The sequence below is a fragment of the Pogona vitticeps genome, chromosome 6 (genome assembly GCF_051106095.1).
Source record: "Pogona vitticeps strain Pit_001003342236 chromosome 6, PviZW2.1, whole genome shotgun sequence".
NCBI lineage: Eukaryota > Metazoa > Chordata > Lepidosauria > Squamata > Agamidae > Pogona > Pogona vitticeps.
This window is the reverse complement of record NC_135788.1, coordinates 58269560-58289015: the sequence shown is the minus strand read 5'-3', so window position 1 is coordinate 58289015 and position 19456 is coordinate 58269560. Positions and strand designations below refer to the sequence as shown.

Genomic DNA, 19456 nt, shown 5'->3' with positions numbered 1-19456 from the left:
TTTCTGCATCCTTGCATAATGACCACTTAATAATCTCTTCCAGAATTTTCCCTGGGACTGATCATCTGTAGTTCCCAGGTTTCTCCTTTTTGCCCTTTTTGAAGTTAGGGACAGCTTTAGCCCTCCTCCAATCATCTGACACGTCACCTATTTCCCATGATTTCAAGAAAATAACGGATAGTGGTTCTGAGATCTCTTCAGCCATTTCTTTCAATACTCTTGGATGCAGTTCATCTGGCCCTGGGAATTTGAACTCACACAAGGCAGTGAGGTATTCCTTGACTATTTGTTTATCAATCCCCAGCTGCAATCTTGTCCCCTCCACCTGTTACCCAATTTTAGACAGTGATGGTCCCTGGCAGAAGATCAAGAAAATGAGATCAGCATGATACAACATAATTTTATTGATGCCCAGAAATACATGCTAGTGGGTATGCTCTAAAGGAGAGAAAAAGTACATTACAAAGACAAAAGCCCCTTCTAATAGGTTTCCTATGCTAAACTACTTAAGGAGGGGCAGTTGGGGTGGCACCAGAGGTGAGGCATGGACAGCTGTTTTCACCTGGTTTCAGAACAATGCTGACCATCCCTGATCAGGGATGTGTATTCCAGCTTTATGTTGTCTAGGCCCCTTCTCGAGGCCACTCTCCCTCTTCCTCCATACAACTACAGGAATAAACATTCCTAAAGGCATACATGAGAATACGCACATAAGCACAGGCAGGCCCCAAGATTCATGATCCCCAAGACAATTCATACGTTTAAGGCTACATGATGACCCCTCAGTATAGTTGCATGGCAAATCATAGTTATAAGGCTAGCAATTCTTCCCTTTTCTGTTGTTCATCACTTTTGTGGCTTTTATGGACAATTTAAAAATGGAGGGATAATAATATATGAACAATATATAACATATTTATCTGAAAATTACATATCCTGAATCATTAAGGCTGGCATGGGGGGGGGGTAGATGGTAAATCAGTGAGTACCATGTATGTTGAAGAGTCAGCAGTGGAGCCTTGGCATACATTGTAAGAGGAGAGGAAGACAGTGAATACAGCAACAAGCAAAAGCAATGCACAGACAATTAAGAGAAAACCAATGAAAAGCTGAGGTAGCCAGTTAAGACTGAGGAGCCACGAAGTCAACCAATTCCAGGACAAATGTTGAATTGGAGTCTTTTATGCTCCTGTTTCAATGAGACAATAATGTGCACTACTTGATAATGATCTAAGAATTAACATTTAGTTTCATCATGAAATATACAACAGGTTTCATTAATAAAAACACAAGTTCCTCCTTGTGCCATCAGAAGCAGATTGAGAGCTAATCTGTTTTGCCATATCTCTGAGGGGAGAAACTTCAGTTTGAATCCATTGTTAGACTAGCTCACTGTCCAAGAATGATAGAGGTGTTCTGAATGAAGTTTGTTAAAACATTTAGTTCCTGCTCTTCCTATAAGTTTCCAAAAGGACAGTGAAGTCTCTCTATGGACTCTCTGATAGCTGGAGCATATACTATTATGGACAGCCTGCGGTGGCTTTGTGTGTTTTCTTCCCAGACATAGATATCCTATAGTGCAAGTACCTCACCATTTGGTGGGGAGGACTTTAAGTCCCTTGTCACCACATAGCCACCACAAGCCAGCATCCGAAATGTCTCCAAAATTCCCCTGGATTGGGCCTACAGGATCATCAGAGCAATTTTGAGCTATGGAAAAGTCCAGTTCTGGTTGAATTGATATTGGGGCAGGAGGACTTCAATCTGGGATGGAAAGTTTAATTCAAATGTGGCAAGAATACTATTCTTTAATGTGAAATCTGACTGGTTAGCTTGAATCACAAAGGAACAATAGGTCCAAATTTCTATTGGAGTTGACCCTGTTGAGTTTTGGAAACAAAAGGTCAAATTTGGGGCTGGTACTCAGATTTGAAATGATTAGGTGTCTGGGCTTCCTGTGTCTGGACAGGCTCATTGTACCATTGGTACATTAGCAATAGAGTGGGTAAACTGAAGAGGCCTTGGTCTCTATTGGTGGGAAAGTAACTATGTACATATTCAACATTTTCCAAATCTGGTTTTATTTTTATTCGACAATACAACTTAACCAAGGAGTTAAATTTCCATCCCCCATAGCTCTCCTTGCAGGAAGAGATTATAACTAATATGCATAATGTTTTAAGCATCTTGGGGTTTCGCCACAAACTACTTGAACTGTTTAAACCAACAAATGAAAATACACAGTACAGAAAAGCTTATAGTTACCCACAACTCCCACGCTACAGTTTATACCTTTTAAAAATTTATTTATTTATTTATTTATTTATTTATTTATTTATTTATTTATTTATTTATTTATTTATTTATTTACTATCACAAACAACTATACACCACAGGAAAGAGGGAAAAGGGATTAACAACAAAACAAAACAAAAACATACACAGGGGAATACTTGCTTTCATATAATAACTAAAAAGCTCTTGACCTCGACTGTGGTATGGTAATCTCTGATACGGTACATTCTCTACTCATATCTGTTTCTGGGCCCAATTATAAAACATTTTCCAACTTTCCTTGATATATATTCTTGGGTTATCACGTAGTGTCTCTGATAGGCTATCCATTACTGCAATATCTAGTATTTTTTAAAGTAACTCCTCTTTCTACAGAATTTCCTGTGTTTTCCACCTCTGGGCCCGTATCAGCCTTGTAGCTGTGAATATGTGCAGCAACATATATTTAATTTTTTTATCAACAATTTTTGGAATTATATTCAACAAAAACATTTCTGGTTTAAAAGTTATTTCTTGATGTATATTTTCTTGTGAAATATCTTTTATCTGTCTCAAACATTTTTTGCTTTCTCGCAAGCCCACCACATATGAAAAAAGGTTCCTGGTTGCTGAGAACACTTCCAACATGAGTTACTCGACCCTGATACAATTTTTGCTAATTTTATAGGTGTATAATACCATCTATGAAACATCTTTAAAACATTTTCTCTCAAATTTACAGCTTTGAGCCATCTCTAATTCTCGTTCCACATTCGGGTCCACTCTCTATATATTGTAACCAAAGTTTCACACCCATTTAATCATCACAGTTTTTACCCTTTCATCCTCTATATTCTAATAGAAAAGTATACATTTTTGTGTAATTTTTTCACTAGTATAAATCCATAATTCATCCACCTATACCTTCCCCTCATAAAAGCCCACTGCTTTATCTTTTTTAAAATCTTGATTCTAATTTTAGCATTGTCCACCAGTCTCTTTGTAAACCCAATTCCTTCAACTCTTGTGTGTTTTTTTAATTTTTGTTCTTTGGCTAATAATTCTTTATATGTATACAGTGGTGCCTTGCATAGCGATGTTAATTTGTTCCAAAAAAACATCGCTGTGTGAAACCATCGCTATGCGAAACACCATTTCCCATAGGAATGCATTGGAAACCGGTTAATCCGTTCCAATTGGAACGGATTGCCGTCGTTAAGTGAAAAAACCCATAGGAAACATCGCTAAGCGAAACAATGTTTCCTCCATTGGAATGTATTGTAGCTGACTCAATACATTTCAATGGCTTTGCGAAGTCAATTTTTGCAATTTTAAATGTGTCATACAAGGGGCAAAAATGGTTTTAAATGCTTGGAATAGCTTCTGCACCTTCTAAAATGGGTGCAAATGTAATTTGGCTTAGATCTGACTTTTCGTTAATTTAGAGTGAATTTTTTCCCCCCAACTTTTGACAGCTGTCAAAATCTGACAGCTCCATTATTTCCTATGGGGGAAGAAAAAATTCACAAAAAATTAATGAAGACTCAGCAACTGTTCTAAATGCTTGGATTCGTTAGAGGACCCCCTAAGTCATGTGCAAACCTGATTTGGCTTTGATCTGAACTTTCGTTAATTTATGGTGAATTGTTTTCTCCCCCATAGGAAAGCATGGAGCTGTCAGAGTTTGACAGGTCCATTGGTTCCTATGGGCCGAAAAAAAAATTAACCATAAATTAACGAAAAGTCAGATCAAAGCCAAATCAGGTTTGCACATGACTTAGGGGGTCCTCTAACGAATCCAAGCATTTAGAACCATTTTTGACCCTTCTAAGACACTTTTTTAATTGAAAAAAGAAACATCGTTAAGTGAAGCAGGGGACCTAAAATCACATTCATTATGCGAAGCATGGTCCCAAACTTCGCTAAGCGAAAATCGCCCATAGGAAACATCGTTATACGGTGCATATTATTTTCTAAAAAAAACACATCGTTATGCGAATTCATCGCTAAACGAGGCAATCGTTAAGCGAGGCACCACTGTATCTCCATTCTTCTATCATTAAAGAGGATTGAGTAAAATCTTCCAGCAGTGCTACCCAGATCGGGATTTTTTTATACATTTCTTCCCGAAAACTGCCATTCCTGGTTTAATGCTTTCCTTACCATATGATTAAAAAAAAATGTTTGATCTTTACTCCTGCCATACAATATATATGCATACCATCCTAATCTTAAATCATGTCCCTCTAATTTTAAAAGTCTTTGATCTTCCAGCATAATCCATTCCTTTATCCAGCTCAATGCTGAAGCCTTATAGTATAATAAACCATTTGATAAGCCCATTCCTCCTCTTTCTTTTAAATCCTGTAAAACTTTAAATTTTATTCTTGCTTTTTTAGCTTGCCAAATAAACTTAGAGATCACTGCATCTACTTCCTTAAAGTATTTATAATCCAACAATATTGGTAAGTTTTGAAATAGGAACAACAGCTTTGGCAGGATATTCATCTTTATAATGGCAATTCTACCCAGTAATAAGAGTTGTAATTTAGTCCAAATTTCAAGTTTTCCTTATATTTCCTTAAGTATCGGCAGATAACTGTCTTTCATCAAAGTGCTTTTTTTGTAATGCATATTCCCAGATATTTAATCTTTGTTGGATGTTCAAATCCTGTTTCCCTTTCCAATTTCTTTGCTTCTTCTTGTGTCATATTTTTGGTCAAAATTCTGGTTTTTTCATAGTTTAATTTGAGTCCTGTGACTGCCCCAAAGTTTTCAATTGTGTCTCTTGATTCTCTAATCGATTCCTCTGGGTTTTCTAATAATAGTACCAAATCATCAGCGTAAGCTTGTAATTTATATTCTTCTCCTTTTATTCTCAACCCTCTCATTTTGGAATCACTCCTTATTTGTCTGTTTAATATTTCTATTGTCAAAATGAAGAGTAAAGGTGATAAGGGAAATCCTTATCTTGTACCTTGTTAAATTTGAATCTCTTCCGAGATTTGACTATTAAACTTGACTCTTTCTTGCCAGCAAACACGGGTCCAAGAACACACGTGTAAGCCTGGACAGAGAGCAATCAGGAGTTTGCACATGCTAAAATGGGCTGAATGAGTCCAAATTCAGCTAGCCATGCTACAACACTCCTTCTCACAGGTCTGCCCACATAAGAACACCCTGGTACTCTCAGATATTATTGTGAAAAGGTCAAGTGGGCTTTGTAGTCCTTAGACTTAACTTGCACCACTGACAGGACTCTAAGTAAGCTAGGCCGAGGCAGCACTCTCAGATAACCCTATGACAAGTGTACTGTTCAGAAAACCAATTGAGTTTTATAATCTTTATTTTATTAAAGAATAAGCATGTTACTAAGTATCAAAGCCAAATTAATCCAAAACAAATAAACTAGCATTGTGCTGCTTAGTTACACAGATGTAGTGAGGCAAAGAAAACATGAAAAATATAAAAGTGTTCAAAAACCTTACAAAAACACAAAAAGCCATTAAAAAGAATAAAAACAGTTCCAATCCAGGAAATCATTAGTAAACACAAAATAATCCAAGTAGGTTATAAAAAGGCTATAGTCCTCAGTGATCCTGTAGAACAAAAATACTGTTACAAAAAGAAAAATCCATTATATGTCCCATAGTCCTTAGAAAAGAAAAATCCAGTAAATATACCATAGTCCTTACAAAATTACAAGAGCATAGTCCATATGGAGTATTCCAAGAAAAGAAGTCCATAAAGAATATTCCATAGAACAGTCTATAGAAAATAGTCCATGCATAGTCCTTAGGGAAAAATCCCATAAGTCCATAGGTAATCCAGTATAGTAAAGGTTAGTCCCATGTGTCACGAATGACTGAAGGATCGGTCTTGAAAGACAATGTCCATAGGCAAAAAGTTCCTTTTTCAAGAGTAACTGGCAAGGGCTCATCGCACCTTCCCACGATGTCATCCAATCAGAGTTCGTTACTAGGCAACCAGTCCTGTTGCACCACATGACTTCTTTCTCATACGCACCAGATGTTATTTGGGTTAACTGTGGTTTATCAAAGAGTCACAACAATTCCCATCTATCTAATCACACAGAGTCCTTTCTCAGGCTCTCAGAATAACATTCTCTCGGCTCGCCTAGAAAACAACTTGTCAGCATAGCAAAGATACTTTATACAAAGAAACAAGATGGAACCTCTCTGGCTCATTTCATAATTAGAAAACCCATATGCCTTAAAAGATTTTAACTCAAAAACCCATCTCATCACATTTCTTTTTGTTGTGAATAAATTGATTCCACTGCTTGTCAAAAACTTCCTTGAAGGCCCATCATCTTTAATTGACTCAGCATAAAGTTCCAATTCATATTATCAAAGGACTTCTCTGAATATTAACAGATTTATTCTCCATGTTCCTCTTCTTTGTTGCTGATTCAGAGTCATCCAGAGCAGATTATGATCTGCATAGGTATTTGGGAGGATCTCAATATCTTCAACTTCTTGACTTAGATCTGCAGATATACAACAGTTGTCTATTCTGGACCAGGATTTATGTCTGTTTGAATAAAAGGTAAAATCCTTTTTATGGGGAAATCTAGTTCTCCATATGTCAATTAATTTTAACTCTTCTGCCATTTCCAAAAATTCCTTTGGGATTAAATTTCTCTTTCCCCCCTTTTTTTCCCATCGGTTCTTTAAGTATATTTTTGTTTGTCTGTTACCGCATTAAAATCTCCAATTATGCAAATTTTCTCTTCCATTCTTGGAATTAACTCCTTTTTAAGTTCTTCATAAAATTTTGCTTGATTTTCATTTGAAGCATAAGTATTTATATGCAATATTTTCCCCCATCTTTTTGTAACCATAAGAATTCAACCATCTTTAGATGCATATATCAATTTTGGTTCCTGGTCCTTTTTTATATAGGTGGCTACTCCTCTTTTCTTTTGTTGATCAGCCACTATAAAGACCATACCTAATTTTGACTTTTCTAATAGGTGTCTTTGTCTTTAATATGTGTCTCTTGAATGCAGGTTATTCCTGCTTTCACCTTGATCAATTTACTGAATATTAACTTCTGTTTCTGGGGCAAATTTAGTCCATTCACATTTACTGATATAATCCTAGTTTGGTTCGACATCTTGTGAGTGCTTACTACCATCTTTTTCTTTTGCTTTCTGTTTATGTCTTTTCATCAGAGAGATGGGTTTCTTCCAATCTGCTTGTCCACTGTCGTCGTCCTCACTTTCCCCTTCTAAAATTCATAATTCTTCATCACTTAACTGAAGTTTATCTCTCATTTCTTTCAGAAATGCTTTAGCCTTCATTATGCTGTTTAAGGTATACCTCTTGGGATCCCAATTTATGTAGGCCACCTCTTGAGTGAGCCAAGTAAAGAGAATATCCTTTGCGTCAGTACCTTGATCAGAAATGCATATTCTTGTCTTTTTTGCCGCACGGCTCAGGGCACATGTTTTAGGACTCTGATCTCTGTTCCTTTGATTTTAAGTCTGTTATCTCTATTCATTTTCAATAATTTGTCTCTTATTGTCGTTCTCAAGAATGTAATATTCATTTCTCTGGGCAATTTATTTTTCCTGGTGTATCTAGTACCCAGTCTATAAGCTTTTGCTATTGATTGTCTAAATTCTGCACGCTTCATTTCAATTTGTGGGGCTAATTCCTGACTTAATAGTTGTTCTAAGTCTTTGGCACCTTCCTCTTAAATATTTTGAAGTTTTAAAAATATGATGCTCGTTCGATTTTCAAGTACATCAGGCATTTCTGATCTGAAAGTCTCTCGTTCTTTGTCTCTTCCGTTTCATGATCCAGTTCCATAATATGTTTTTCTGCTGCTTCCACTGCTTGGGTGAAATCGTATATCTTCTGTGTATTTTTTTAATTTCTGTTTTAAGACTCAAGGTTTCTGCTTTAATCTCTAAGGTATGAGATTATCAATTGTTTGATGATGTTGGTTTGGATATCAACATTTCAAGCTAGCTAGAGAAGAGATAAACAACACCTGGACACTCATGGGAATAAGGGAAGGAGAGAGATGGTGCAACCTCTTAAGGTTAATTGGTTAACAGCCGGAAAGGCCATGAAGGAGGAGTTAGAAAGGTAGAAAAATTGATGATGGGTTATATGAAAGTGACTGATGGAGAATAATGGAATGTGATGGTTCATGTGTTGTTCAATTCCATAAAGGAGAGAGGATGTAAGTAAGGAGAAAGAAGGAGATGGGGCTAGCCCACTATAGCCCACCTTAGTTTCAGCTTTTTAGTTTATTATTTTAAATGGGAAATCATTATTTAACTGTAAAAATCTTTGAATATGTTTCTTGATGCTAATGCTTATGCAATATAAACTGATTTCTAATGAAACTCTATTTTTCTAATAAAAATTAATTATTAAAAATTCTACCAAAGGACTAGTCTCTTGAACAGCAGGCTCTGGCTAAATTCAGGAAGTGGAGAGGGCCACAAACTAGCTATCATTTAAGAGTCCTACCTAACTGAGCTTCAGTGAGTTCTAAGAATCACAAAGCCCGTGTGCCTGTACTTCTGGGGTCAGGGAACTTTTTTTACCTTTTACCCCCTTAAAATTTTATATACGCTGACATTACCCCCTTGATTTGAAAGGAAGGTTCTCAGGTCACATGCAGTCAGTTGAGTGCTGCCGCCAAAGCCTTGCCACCTGCACCCAGGCTGCCACCTGGTGGGGCCATGCTCAGTTCTTGGCCCCACAGGGGCCATTCCCTTTCTCCACCACTTGTCCTGGCCTCACCCTCTGCCATGGCTGGCTCTGCCACTGTCTCAGCTGCCGTATGCCAACAACCGGGACCCATCGCCAGCCTCCATCCGCTTGGCTGCAGCCAGAACGGAGAAGGGGGTGAGAAGAGGGCAATCAGGCAGCCCGGGACCCACCTCCAGGCAAAGAGGAGGAGGAGGAGGAGGGGGAAGGGGGTTAGGGTCGCATCCTCATTACCCCCAGGATTTTCATTTTTACCCCATTTGTTCCCTGACCACTGCTGTACTTGCAAAGTACTGAGTAAGTGTAAAGTGTTCTTTTAAGGTCGACTTGTTCAAAGGGCTTATGCTACGCACTGCTGAAGTCTTGGGACTTGCCCAAGTGGCAGATAAGTGCCTGTCGAGCTCTCTGGCCGAATGACCAGCAGCCTTTTAGGGCAGTGGTCCCCAACCTTGGGCCTCCATATGTTCTTGGACTTCAACTCCCAGAAATCCTAGCCAGCAGAGGTGGTGGTGAAGGCTTCTGGGAGTTGCAGTCCAAGAACATCTGGAGGCCCAAAGTTGGGGAACACTGCTTTAGGGGGTCCAGTGCTTCACAGCTGTCTTACTTTTAAGTACCCTTTTATTGTTTTATAACTTAATTGACTTATGGTTCATTGCCAAACAAAGCTTCTCCGCTGCTCTCTGGCTGGTCTCAGCTTTCTTCTGTGGCCGGCTGCTTGTTAAACAAGCACACCGGACTTCAAACACAAACACAGTCAGTATAGTCAAAGCAAGATCAATCTGCACTGCTTATAAAAGCTCAAAGATCAGTTACTCACTGTCCAGAAGTCTCAGAGATCATATCTATATCAGCACCCCTCCGTGGTGAATTTTGCAGCTGCCTTGCCATCATGGCATCTTACAGTTCTTGTGCTTGAGGAAGGAGACTCATGAAAAATCAGGTTGCTGTCTAAAATTTGGGGTCCCTCGGCCCCCCTGTGCATCAAGGCTTTGCTCTCCTGCAATGCTTTGCCCCCTTTTCATTTCTGGGGGGTCTGCAAACTGGAGATTACAGAGGTTTTCCCCAGAGCCTGGGTTTCCCTCTGTTCTCGCTGCTATAGCTCCGCCCCTCTCCCCCTACAGTTTATACCTTAGTGTCCTTAGTTCCTTGTTGCCAAAAGAATAGTTTCAAACTGTTTATGCCTTGTACTGTCCATTCTCAGTTCCTCTGCCTGAGAGGTAGTGACATGCAGGTGGAGTGTGTCAGTGCAACAATTTCTTTCCGCTCATTGTTAATGTATCCAAGGGGTGATACCTTCCATCTTCAATGATGACGGAGTGGTGAGCAACACTAGGAACACCAACAGGGTTCAAAAGGGCCAATGGTACATGACTTCAAAAACACATAGTCTCGTGATTGAAAAGGGTGCAGTGGCTCTTTTAAGGACTGCACTTCTTTGTCTACCAGGAATTGTTTATTTTCCTGAACATTGCTAGATATGCTTGGTAAGTACTCCCTTAGTTCTCTGGGAGATATTTTGGTCATTGCTTGACTGGTGGGGAGATTTCCAAATGGATATGGCCGGTCACACATGACAGGGGCTCAGTTTGCTCTTTCCCCATGACAGAATTCTAATCCTAAGGAGAGCTTGGGGTAGCAGATCCACCCATCCACACCTGAAATTCACATTTGTCTGGAAAGTCATTGTCCTTTGGGAAAAGACTGAGCTAAAATAGGAATTGAGCACCCCTGCCTTTTTTGTCTTCCATTATCATTTTTCCATTGAGTAGCTGAGCCACTGTTTCTTTTCTTTGTCTTTTGCTACATACGTACCTAAACAATACTCTCTTTTTTTGGTTACTTTTAGTTTCTCTAGCTAGCCTCAGTTCATTCTCAGCTATTGCTTTTCTAATGCCATCCCTGCAATGTCTTGCTACTTGTCTATACTCTTCCTTTGGGGCCTGGCCTTGCTTCCACTTCCTATATGTGTCTTTTTTTGTTTGTCTTGTTTTCAAGTCTTCTCTGAGCTTTTTGTGAAGCCACGCTGGCCTTTTCTGCTGTCTCCCACTTTCTTCTTCTCATGATTGTTTGTAGTTGTGCATTTTAGAAACTCCCACCCTTCTTGCACTCCTTTTCTTGTCAGGATCTTGTGCCATGAGACCTTATTTATCATTGTCCTCAGTTTGCTAAAATTTGCTTTTTTAAAATCCAGCATGCATATGTGGCTACACTCTGCTTTGGTTTCCTTTGAAATCAAGAACTCTAGTAGAATATGGTCACTCTCACCCAGAGTGACTATGTTCACTTTATTGCTTCTTCCTCCACCAAATTGTTTCTATTAGTTAGAATTGAGTCAAGGGTCACTAGTTCTCTAGTTTCTTTCTCCATTTTTTGTAAGAAAAAAATGACCAGCCACACAAGCCAGGAATTTCTTGGAAGGGACATACTTTGCAGAAGTTGACTTTTAACAGATATCAGCATAACTGAAATTTCTAATCACATAATGTCTCTTTGAAATGCTTGCAATTTCTTTTTCAAAAGTTTCTTCACGTCCTCTCCTTGATTGCTCAGTCGGTAGTAGAATCCAACTACCATGCTCCTTTTGTTTTTTGCCCCAATGACATTAATTCTGATGCTCTCAATGGGACAGGGAATCTCCTCCTCTTCCTGTATTTCTGTGCAGGAACGTGTATTTTTCGCATATGCTGTAACTCCACCTCCCTTTCTATTCTTTCTGTTATTTTTGAACAAATTATATTCTTCAGGTTGTATTCCAAATATGGAAGTAATCCCACCAAGTTTCAGTTATTCCTATCAGACCATATTTACCCTCCTGACCTAAGATTTCCAGTTCTTGTTTTTTTCCCATACTTGTGGATTCATGTATAGACACAGGAGATTGAGTGATATGGTGCTTGCTTTGCATATATTTATTAATATGATTAGAATGTTAAAGTTATTATTGACTTTCAGTCCATTCCTCTTATTGTGTGTAAGTTTTTATCTGTCTTTACTTCTATGGTTGCATCTCCCTCCTGCTTCCAGTTCAGTTTAAAGCCCTCCTGATGAAGTTTTTCATGCTGCAGCCAAACATGTTCTTTCCAGTCCTTGTGAAGTTCAAGCCATCTCTTGCTAGCAGTCCATCATCGAGAAAGCTTAGCCTGTAATCTCCAAAATGAAATCCCCCATGTTGACAATACCTTCTTAACCAGTGATTCACCTGGAGTATTTCCCTTTGCCTTTATATTCTTCCTCCGAGTACTGGTAGGACAGATGAGAAAACTATCTGGGCCCTAAATTCCTTATGTTTCTTTCCCAGAACTTCAAAGCCTGATCTGATGTTTTCAAAGTTGCTTTTGGCTCTGTTGTTTGTTTGAGAATAAGGGCTTATGTATCCCTAATCCTGCACAATGCCCTTGCTGTTAAGGACACACTCTTCCTGTTAAACTGAACATACAGCCCTTGCTGTTAAACTGAGCACACTGTGTTTATGAATGGGGAATTCCAAGGGGTTACTCCAAGTCCCTCCCTAGTATTAATCTGAAAACACTCACCTCTGTGCCTTTGTCTCCTTGGTCCCCCCCCCCCACACACACTTTCTTTTGTCCCTTCCTCCAGTAGATCTTTCCTTCCTACCTTCTCTTCCTGTTTCTCCCTCATCAAACTCCTGTTTCTCCCTCATTGGTCGTGAGCTCCCTGGGTCTGCCTCACCCTTTAAATATCTCACTTCCTTATTAGGGTTGTTATAAATTGTTCTGACTGAGCAAGACTTAACACACACATGAAGAGTTTAGATGTAGTTGCTGTTCTCTCCCTTCTACTTAATAATGGATTCAGGTTACAGGAAGCCAGATTTTGATTGAATATCAGGAAAGGTTCCTAGCTGTTAGAGCATAATGTCAATGGAACCAGTTACCTCTGATGGTGGTGAATCCTCCAACACCGGAAGCATTCAAGAGAAAGCTAAATAGACATATGCCAGATATACATTGATTTGGATTCTTGCACTGAGCAGGGACTCAATTGTCCTATTGACTCCTTCCAACTTCATTATTCTATGAGTTAATGATTCTACAATTCTAATCTGATATAGAAGTTTTAATGAAGAAACATAACAAATCTCCAAACTGTCACAGACTTGCAGCAGTCACCTGTCCCAGGAGTTGTTTTGTCTAATTAGTTTAAATATTTCTTAAATAAATGAAATTACAATCCTACACTATTTGTTGGCTACTGATTCCATTTGGCTGCCATCACCCTTCTTTCCCAGAGTTACCCTAGGAAAGACAGTAGCATAGACATGCTAACATCCTCTCCAGAGAACCTATAGAAAGGGAAGATTATTTCTACAATAACACTCCTTACATTTATGCCTCTCTTCTTTTTCATGTAATGAAATGATTCTGCCCCCACTCATGCCTCACAACATGTAACTGGAGAGAAAGGAGCTCATTGGTAATAAAACATATGATTAGGATGGCAAAGTCTTAACAGGAGTTAATGTCCAATAAAGCTGTATTAGATTTTCCATGTAGTGAATGTTTATCTTTCTTTCTGACTCTGTAGGGGCTGGAGGTTGGTGTCCATCAGTCAGTGACCATTATCAATGGCTGCAAATGGATTTTGGCAGCAGGAAACAGATCAGCTGCATTGCTACTCAAGGCAGATACAGCAGCTCTGACTGGGTAACACAGTACCGGATGCTATACAGTGATACAGGGAGAAACTGGAAGCCATATCACCAAGATGGAAATGTTTGGGTAAGTGGCTGTATCAAATAGCACCATTTTATCCATTTCAAATATACCACATTTCACTAGAACTGGGTGGACTATGTTTAGGTTTGACTACTAGGTTTTGTTTTGAGATAGCTGCAAAAGAAAAGTACCTATGATATGAAGAAAGTGGATATGGAGCATTTTTGTTCTTTTCTTGTTATACTAGATCTCAGATTTGTTTTATGAAACTAGTTTAACAAGAGATTCAGAGCAGACAAAAATCATTTATGGAATTTATCACAAGCTGTAATTTACTGTAAGAATGTTGAAGAATTTGTGGGCATGTATTCCAGCACTACCCCTCCTCTCCTAAGCTTCCAATTTTGCTAGAGAAAGACTGAAAAGGAGCTGTGACTACATTCACCTGCACATGATGGAAATTTCATATTAAGAAAACCTTCTAAGTTATTGTGCAGTTGCAACTTGTTTTCATATGTTCTGTGGGAACTCAGTGAGTGGAGAGGGCAAAGCTAGAGCGGGACCAGTATGCAAATAACTCTTGTAAAAACAGATACATGCTCCTTCCACCATCCTTTTACCCTGGGAAAGCCTTTGGAAGCCTTGGAATGGGTAGAGGGCTGTAATGGTCAAATATTGGCTCTGTATCTCCACTGATGGTCCTGATTCTAGCACTGGCAATCTGGTGGCAATTTTTACTATTACAAGTTCTCACTCACACACACACTCACACAATCCAAGGCTGCCAAAAACTTATCCTGAACAATGGGAAGCCCTATGAAGACTTGAAACCTAAAATGGGGAAGGAGAACAGGAAGTCTTCAATTAATTTCAATTAATTGTTTCCAGAACTCAGATCTAGTTTATGCCAGTGTAATTATGCCAATAGCAGTTTGTCTGGTGATTCCTTAGCAGTAACACATCTTATTCTCATCTTAAATAAGAAAATAATGAATAAGAAACTTAAAGTGCAGAGTTCAGCAATATTCATACTAATGCAGCTTAATATCAAATGACCCTGCTGGGGGACAAAATCTGCAACGAATAACTGAAGCATACTAGTTGGAAACCATGCAGTGGAAGGAAGCAAAGAATATTCTGCAGAAGTAATTTTTAACAAAGATATCAGGGAGAACAAACTGTGACAGTCTACATAAAATGTTGAAATGACCCTCTTCTGTATGTTAGGGAACGAAGTTCTATAATTACCCTACCTAGGTAAGAAAGAAATGAAATATCAGAGAGAGATACAGATGGGAAAAATATTTTCAAGGTGAATTTAGAGAAAGCCATCTGTTTCTGTAAAGTAAGTTTTCTATTTTCACCCCCTTGTGCTTTGAGATATGTTCCATTTTCTTTGATTCTTAATAAAATTAGCAAAGCTTCTCTTTCGTATGGAAGATTTTTTTTCTCTACTGATTTTATATATCCTGAAATTCGGATTTTTCAGAGTTGACAGATGTAAATGGGTTCACTTTTTGGGGGTGGCGGTTCCTCATCCAGGTTGGGAAGAAGGAGAGGAGTCATTTTCTTCACTTTAACAACTTCAGGTTTATTAACTTTTAACGGCTCAACATTATTAGAAAAAGGGTCCAAGAAACTCAACTCGGGCAACAAACCAAAACTGTCCATCTCCGAATTGATCTTCTCCCCAGCGGAACTCATAGGGGTGCAGGACCAAACCTCTCCTTGTCGGTTGGACTCTGTAGAGGGGCACTCCGCAGCACGCAAATGGTTCTGCAGCATGGGTGCCTTGCCCAGTCTCCTTCCAAAGGAGGGGTGTTATGCCGCCCGTCGGGTCGGATCATGCGCCATCCCCTACCTTGGTTCCTGGGGAACACTACTACCGACCACTCCAGCTGTTCTATGTGTAACTCTTCCTTCCCCTTAGGAACGGGATCAGGAAGCAGACCTCCCACTCGCAGGTGGGGAAAATCTCTCAGTAATTCTTGTGTTTTTACCCTCTCATACTTGCGTAACTTCTCCAGCTTTCTCTTTCTCTTCCATAACTCTCTTTCTACCCCAAAGTGGCATTCGCCGCTGTCATTTATTTCCTCCTGCCAAACGGACAGTTCTTGCTGTCTGCCTATCACATCCTTTCCCTCCTCTACCAAATTTACTTTGAACTTCCTGCCTTTCTGCACTCTCGCATTTGTTCCCACGCTTTGTTTTCCCCCTTACCATTCCCCACTTCATGCTACACCCTCCTCCATGGTAACACTCTCTTTGCCAGGGGACGGCACATTCTCTGCCAGCACCCCTTCCCAACAGAATTGCAGACTAGTGAATTTTGTGTGAATACATTGAGAGAAAGATGTGAATATGGTGGCCAGATTATTGAACAGAGTAAAGAAATACCATCATATCTCCCCTACCCTGGCGATGCTAACATACAAGGCTCCAAATAGTTTGGGGTTTCGATACCTGGCAGAATGCCTTCTTCCAGTGAGATCTGCCTGACCCATTCAATCTTCCCAGGCCAAGCAGAGATCATTGACCTCAAGTGAGGCCCAGAAACAGAACCTGGCCTTCTCAGTGGTAACCGCCAATCCCTGAAATAATGTCCTGCCTGAAATTTGTCTGGCTCCTACACTTGGAATTTTGAAATATTCTCTGAAAACATGGCTGCTTAGACAGGCTTTCTTGGAAGTTACATCATCATAGCATGGTGGTTTTTTCAGCTCTCATGTTACCTGATCTGCCACCTTGCCCTTTTAAAGTATTTTTAGTTAATTCTATGTTTCTTTTTGTGCATGCAGATTGATATGTTTCTTTTTGGGGTTTGGTGTATGTCCAGTGTTTTTTTTTTTAAGTGTAGTCTGTTGTTTTATTATGCTGTGAACTGCACAGAGTGCCCCTGGTAGCCAGATGGGCAATATATAAAATGAATGAATGAATATATTTTCCTGCAATGCAGCTGTACATTATCATTTAGAAAGAATTTTGAAAATTGTTCAACTGCCAGAATCCTATTGGTTTTGTGTAAGTTTTTTGTAATTTGTGGTAGCTATTCGTGGCTAACTGATAATATGTTGAGACTCATCTTGGTTGCAAAGATGGGGCTGGGCACCTTGTCAGTCATGTGCAAACCCACAACAAGTTATACAAAGCTTATGTAAATACTACACACACACACCCACACACACACACACACACACAAGCACACAAGCACACAAGCACACAAGCACACAGACACACCTCTTCAGAATTGGCAGTATAGAAATGGTAATTACAGTCCAGTCCAGTCAAGTAATCCAAAATGCTAACTGACAAAGTGACACACTGCTTCTCCATGAATATATCCAAACAACATAGGTTTGTTAACTGCCTGCCTATATACCTGTGTATGATGTAACACTTAATCAGCAAATTGAGCATTGCATCAATGTTTCTTCCTTTGCTTAGTCATTTTCCCATAATTCAGACAGACAAATCCATATTTTTCTGCCATGTTAACAGGCCCATTCTGAAAAAAGCCAACATGTCAACCAACAACCTGAACAACTATTGTTTGGTTGCTAATATACTGTTTATTGGGGAAAGTGAGCCTCGTGGCGCAGTGGTTAAAACGCTGTACTGCAGCTAAAACTGTGCTCACGACCTGGGGTTCAAATCCCAGGTAGCCGGCTCAAGATTGACTCAGCCTTCCATCCTTCCGAGGTCAGTAAAATGAGTACCCAGCTTGCTGGGGGGGCAATGTGTAGCCTGTATAATTAAAAATTGTAAACCGCCCGGAGAGTGCTTGTAGCGCTATGGGGCGGTATATAAGTCCAAAAAAAAAAAAGTGATTGAGACGTTGGTGACCAATCAGCTCAGGTCTTCTTGGAGGATATTGATAATCTGGATCCACTCAATCAGGCTTCAGGCTGCATTAAGGCACTGAGACCATTCTGGTTGCCCTGCTAGATGACCTGTTGCCTGCCCAGTCTGGAATAACAAGACAAACACAGGCACATGGGATAACTAGGGCCACAACTTTATTATTTCATTTATAACCCAAACTTTTCCTTTTACAAGGGGGCCTACCGTAGTGCCTGAACTGGTCTGTAACCAGAGTCAACCTTGACCTTCCAGCCCAGCCCACCAATCAACTTCCTATAATGAAAGCATGCTGTCTTACCATACAGCAGGTTTCCATATATCCCATAGCTGTGGTACCCCAAGTTTGCCCCATCCGGGTCTCCAAACTCTAGCTGCTCAGCATCCCCTGGGGTCCCCAGTTTCCTTTCCTCTCAACTAAACCTCAGCTGCTGCCCTTCTGAGAGGAGAGGTGCTTAGAATCCTCTAGGTGCCTTCCTAGGAACTGGTCTACCCTTTTCCTTTGGCACTACCCACCACAGCATAGGGACTACTTAGTATGTCCCATGCCCCCAACAAGCTGAAACATTTCAGCCCTAAGACCCCCTTGCAGATCCTCTAGGAAAATGTCCAGGCCCTGGTCTGACAGGTGCACACCATCTTCTCTATATAACTCTGGATGGGAAACTTTAAAGTGAGGATGTATGACAACTGACCTCAGGCCTCTCCATACAGCTCTGCTAAACTGTCTGTTTATGCCCTTCCAGGCCCGATCAATCCTCCTGGGGTCACATGTGGCCTTCCACACCAAACATTGAATAATTGCTGACCATATCACACACGTCTTGGGACACCATGACACAAACACTCTGAGGTCCGCTATAACCTGGAGGACCAGTGACTTGCCCGACCTTTGGGCCAAGTCGTTGCCTCCCCAATGAACCACCAGAATGTCAGGGAGCACATCCATAGTAACTTGGGATGTCAGTTCAAGGACCCCATCCCAGACCATGCCTCTCTATCCCCTCCATTCCAAAGCATCCACCCCAACTGGTCCGAATGGCATATCTGACTGCTCAAAACCATGTAACTATGCCCACACAACAGAACTCAAACTTGGGCAAAGGGCTTCTCTGGGTCTGCAGCAACAAGAGAGAAGAAACAACACAGCAGGACCTAACACTGCAGCAATGGGCGAACATAATCCCAGAATTTTTTAGATGACCATGTGCCAACTTTCTTTCATCAACTGTATACCCAAGGGCGGCTGCTGTAGATGTGGCACCTATTTGAAAAGAATACATCCCAAAGTGCCAGCCCTGTATCTCAGCCTTGCATAAGGCTTGAGAAGTAATTTTCCAAAACTGGTAATTTGTTAGCGGCGATGCATCCTCGTGCAGCAAAAAGCCTCCTGCACTCTGACCCCTAAGCTGTATATACTCCTGCATAGCTCTTACCAGGCATATTACGAATTCTGAATGTCACCCTAACAACAACACCTCATCTTTTCCCAATTGGTCTGTTTTTGATTTTTGCAGGTGTATAGCAACCTGGTGCCCTGATAATACCACATCCTTCCTCTGCAGAGGATAGAGACGTGTCATGTCTGAATGCCACCACCAGCTCACTTATTCTTAAAGCCCCAAAGAAAGCCATAAGAGTCACAGCTCTAAAAAGGCAAGCCTCAAATTGGTCTTTGCACACCAATTCCCATGTTCTCCCTAACGTATCAAGAATAGCAGGTGATATTGGAGTCCAATTATTGCTAGGTGCAACTCACTCCCTACTCTAGCCCTCAATCATCTTCCGAATATGGAAGTCAATTGAGAATCCTTTACAGCCTTGGGACCTGGCATAAAAGGCCAGAGCCACCATCCTACCCTGAATGGGTCTAGGGGCTAAATCTTTCCTGTGTAA

At 40.2% G+C, this 19456-nt stretch overlaps 1 protein-coding gene across 3 annotated transcripts in view; it reads left to right on the top strand.

The window, feature by feature from the left end:
- The window catches only part of CNTNAP2 (contactin associated protein 2), a 2051986-nt gene that overhangs the window by 787086 nt on the left and 1245444 nt on the right, over positions 1–19456 (top strand). For all 3 annotated transcript variants that reach the window (XM_073002555.2, XM_078377431.1, XM_078377432.1), the window contains exon 3: positions 13572–13765. In XM_073002555.2, the coding sequence (XP_072858656.2) occupies positions 13572–13765 (194 nt within the window). The remainder of the gene's footprint in view (positions 1–13571; positions 13766–19456) is intronic.